This window comes from Hibiscus syriacus, unplaced genomic scaffold (assembly GCF_006381635.1).
Source record: "Hibiscus syriacus cultivar Baekdansim isolate YM2019G1 unplaced genomic scaffold, ASM638163v2 tig00116983_pilon, whole genome shotgun sequence".
NCBI lineage: Eukaryota > Viridiplantae > Streptophyta > Magnoliopsida > Malvales > Malvaceae > Hibiscus > Hibiscus syriacus.
Genome location: NW_024063506.1, coordinates 160401 through 164568, shown reverse-complemented (window position 1 = coordinate 164568; position 4168 = coordinate 160401). Strand labels below are relative to the sequence as shown.

The following is a 4168-nucleotide window of genomic DNA, read 5'->3' as shown; positions in this document are numbered from 1 at the left end:
AAAATTTTGTTAAAAAATAGGTGTTTGACATTTGTAACGTTACACTTTTAAATGCCTAGACTATAACATCGTTAAATTCGGCTGGTAAGTGACACATACCATGTTTATAAAACTTTAAATTTTTATTTAAATTAAATAATTTATAACAATATTTTATTTTAAAAAACCCAAAATTTTATAAAATTATCAAAAAAAATTCAAAATCTCTTAAAACCCTAATTTTAATCTCTTAGCATCATTGTCTACCACCACTGTCGTCATTTGGCCAAACACCCAACATTATTTGACTGGACAACCATCCAATGATCGAAACCCCTTATTTTCATGACTAATTGAACGCCCAACGGCTATGTAAATACAAGATTTTTGTGATAGGCTGAAAAGAGTTCTCCACGCTGCAATCGTCAATTTTCACTACAATGATCATGTGAAGCATGGGAGTTCGATCGATGGGGGTTCGGGTAGTCGTACGACGTCAAGGTTTTGGTCGATTGATGGCGTTGGTGTCGATCGACAGTGGTGATGGATTGAAATTATAGTTTTTTTTATAATTTTTAAAATATTGGGTTTTTTAAAACAAATTTTAATTTTAAGTATTTTTTAATAAAATTTTATATAACTAACATGTATCATATACGTGTATTTTTTAATGACCGTTATAGTTTATGTACCTAAAAATATGAGGTTGAAAATATTAGACACCTAAAAATATAACAGAAAAATTGTTAGTTATCTATTTTTAATGAAAAGTTTTTTAGACACTTAAAATTAACTTTAAGTATAGTGTCGACACTTTTTTATTATATATATATATATTATGCGATTAAACTATTTGTTGGTTTTGTAATTTAAAGGATGGGTTTGTTACCGTTTTCATCCTACATATCCATCTTTAAAAAACATCGTTTATTATTGGATATATAAATTAATTCATTTTAGGGCTCAAATTGAATTTGAGCGAACATTATGTTCAAATTTTTCCAAGTGATTTTTCTCGTTTTATATTTCGTTGATAGGAATAAGTTTGCTTCGTGGATCAACAAGATTGTTGCTTCACTTATTTAAATAAGAAAAAGTGAATCGTCTATCCATAGAGGATGACGAGATAAATTTGTTCTGGTGGACATGCATACTTGTCTCTTTTGTGTTTTGTCCTAAAGCAGCTGATAACAGCTTCGCCTTTCTAAACTTATTCCATTAAACAGTCATTTTAAGTGGCTCTAAAGCATTCCTTCAGATTTCCAACAATAGCATCAAAAACGAGGGGGGAGACGGGAACAGAAAACTCAGCCTTATTCATGCAAAAAGTTTTTCAAGCTCTCCAATACTCATTGATGCACCCTATGACTTGTTAAACATATATATATATATATCAGTCATTAACGCCATGTCAATATTCCCCAACAAAGGCTTCTTCAACCAGAACATCACTACATCTTTCTGAATCTTACTACAAACTAAAAGACCTAAGCTGAATATCTAAGCAAACTCTAAGATTACGTAGTTTATTAGGGATAAGAAGGCAGTTGAACACCCCAGTAGGGAGATGAAACTGGGTTATACTCCTCCACATTGAAAACGTAGTTGCATTCGGCCATCGGATGCTGGGGGTTTCCGGCCATCCTCGGCTTGTTTGAGCTCCGGATTGAGGTGCTTTCCACCGTTTCTTCGCCGGAGATTTCCGTGTACACTGTGGACACTTGGTTTCTCGTCGCCTGTTCCCTCATCATACCTTTCAGTTTCATCACCTGCATAAAGGATTCAAAATTCACAAGTAGGGTTAGGCCTCAGAATAGAGATAAAAAAGAGTATATATTCGTTTATAAAACTGGGCACCAAATAAACATCCATATAAAAAGATATGTATATGGTAACCTCATCTTGAAGCTTCTGTTTCTCCCTGTAGACAACATCGTACTCTTGTTTAAGCGTATCATATAATCGCTCGAGCTGCTTAGATTTCCATCTAGCACGCCTGTTTTGGAACCAGACAGCAATTTGTCTGGGTTGAAGTCCAAGTTCCCTGGAAAGCTTCATTTTCCTGTCGGGATCCAATTTAATCTCTTCCTGGAAACTCCTCTCCAACGAATCCAACTGATCACTCGTTAAACGCTTCTTCTTATCTTGATTGCTGCCGATGCTAAAGCTGTTCTTCAAACCTGGAACCAGTCCATTCCCCACCTCTGCGACAAATCCTTGATGCTTCATCTCCATACCTTACAAAAAAAAGGGGACGATCAACAAATAAAAGGTATAGAAGTTGAACTCACTACTTGTTTGTTTGTCCAGATAAAGATATATTACCTTGATACTGATCGTAATTGTAGTTATAGAGGAAGTTTAGAGAAGGTTCGGGTCGAGAAACAAAGGGTCGAAAAGTGCTATTCCAATCCATTTCTCTGCACTTTTGCTTTGTCTTCTTTCCTCTTCAAATCGAAACCAAATTTATCAGTAGTTGTTCCCAGAGGAGACCAAAAGAAGCGTGGAAAATGAGAGTTAGCAGAGGGTGTTTGTAGAAAAACTGTCTTTTGGGGTGCAACAAAGTGAATTACGTGAGAGAAGAAGACGAAAGAAGGTTGGGGTTTACTTGGCTTTTGGGGTGCATGCAAACAATGTGGTTAATGTGTGAATTTAAAGGCGGGGGAAGAGCTGAACTGTTGTCGGCTATTTAGAACAAGTAAAATAAAAATGGAGATAAAGAGAGAAATGGAAACGTAGAATCATAGGATAGGTCGCCATCTGGTCCCGTAAACCTGCCTCCATCAAAACTGGCATTATGCCCTTCATTTCTCTCACGCCTCGTCCTTACCTGACCACACTCACCCTCTCTACAACCCCACACAATAAATATTATGACACCCATTTTAATTGAAGCTCAGTTATACTGTATATATCGTCATTACAAATATAATAGATATTATTATCGTTACATTTATCGTAGTTGTATAATAATAACTTTAAATAATATTAATAGCATATTACTATTTTAATTCTTGATTATGATTAGAATTAAAAACCACAAAATATCCATCTCCTCACGTTATTCCATTAGAAAAAGAGAGGAAAATACTGAAAAAATGAGGCATAGGTGAGGCCAAATTGCACCATAGGAAGCGACCTCGAGATAGAGGAGGTGGTGGCATAAAATCAGTACACAAGTCTTAAACCAAATAAATTGAGCCCCATCCTATTGTTTTCACCTCCCCTATACCTCCTTTTAAAACAAAGGAAACTTTCGTTTCTATTACAAATATTATTAGGGTAAAGTATAAAATTTGGTCCCTGATTATACGATATTATTTTGTTAAGTCTCTCGACTATTAAAAGTTACAAAATGATCCTCCAACTATAGGGTGTTGCTTTGTTGAGTCATTCGACTATTAAAAGTTACAAAATAATCATCTGACTATTCATATCTTTCAAACTCGTCCTTTTTGTTAAAAAATTAACGATCGTCTGAGCTGGACGTTATGTAATCAAGATATGATAGTCGTTTGAGATTATAGGATCAAATTTTATCATATTTCAATTAATGAGTTAAACAGCCAGCTTAGATTGTCGTCAATCTTTTAACGGAAAATGACGAGTTTTGAACATATAATAGTCAGGTGACTCGACAAAGTAACGTCCTATAGTCGGGAATCATTTTGTAACTTTTAATGATCGAGGCTCAACAAAGCATTATTGTTATTAGGGATCATTTGTGTACTTTGCCCATATTATTAATATTGAAAAATGATTCTAGAAATCTGCCATTCTACTGCTTATGTACGGATGAGTTTGTCATCAGTTCATGCAGATTGCACAGAGAGTATCTTTGCCATAACAGCAAACGTGAAGAAGGAAGCTAACGGTAAGGACCGATAACAGATATATATTATTACTATATATTGAACCCGGAATACTGAAAGAGATGAGACACAAGACAGAAGTTACTGCCTCTCTTCCTTTCTTCTTCTCCGTTAATTACTATGTAAAGTAAATATTTATTTTACTTTTATCCTAACAAGATGACAACAACACCTCATACTCAAAATAACAACCCTAAACAGAAAAAAAGATTTGGTTTTAAAAAATAAATTATGTAGTACAAAACAAAGCATGTGGATTGGTGCTTTACACGTTGTCATGTTCAGTCCTTTTTGCTTCTTTAAATGGCAAGAAACTT

The 4168-nt window shown here is 34.6% G+C and overlaps 1 protein-coding gene across 1 annotated transcript; it reads right to left on the bottom strand.

Moving 5' to 3' along the window:
- Positions 1-1472: 1472 nt before the first annotated feature.
- Positions 1473-2395, bottom strand: LOC120192894 (putative homeobox-leucine zipper protein ATHB-51). Its single transcript, XM_039195585.1, has 3 exons — positions 2305-2395; positions 1876-2216; positions 1473-1748 (listed from the first exon to the last, which is right to left on the bottom strand). The coding sequence occupies exons 1-3, from the start codon at positions 2393-2395 to the stop codon at positions 1509-1511; spliced, it is 672 nt and encodes a 223-aa protein (XP_039051516.1). The 3' UTR covers positions 1473-1508.
- Positions 2396-4168: the final 1773 nt, after the last annotated feature.

Excerpts from the sequence above, each read along its gene's own strand:
- LOC120192894 (XM_039195585.1), bottom strand. The coding sequence starts at position 2,395 with ATGGATTGGAATAGCACTTTTCGACCCTTTGTTTCTCGACCCGAACCT. Across the intron at positions 2,217-2,304 it reads CAATTACGATCAGTATCAAG|GTATGGAGATGAAGCATCAA; the intron begins GTAATATATCTT and ends TTTTTTTGTAAG. Across the intron at positions 1,749-1,875 it reads AACAGAAGCTTCAAGATGAG|GTGATGAAACTGAAAGGTAT; the intron begins GTTACCATATAC and ends TCCTTTATGCAG.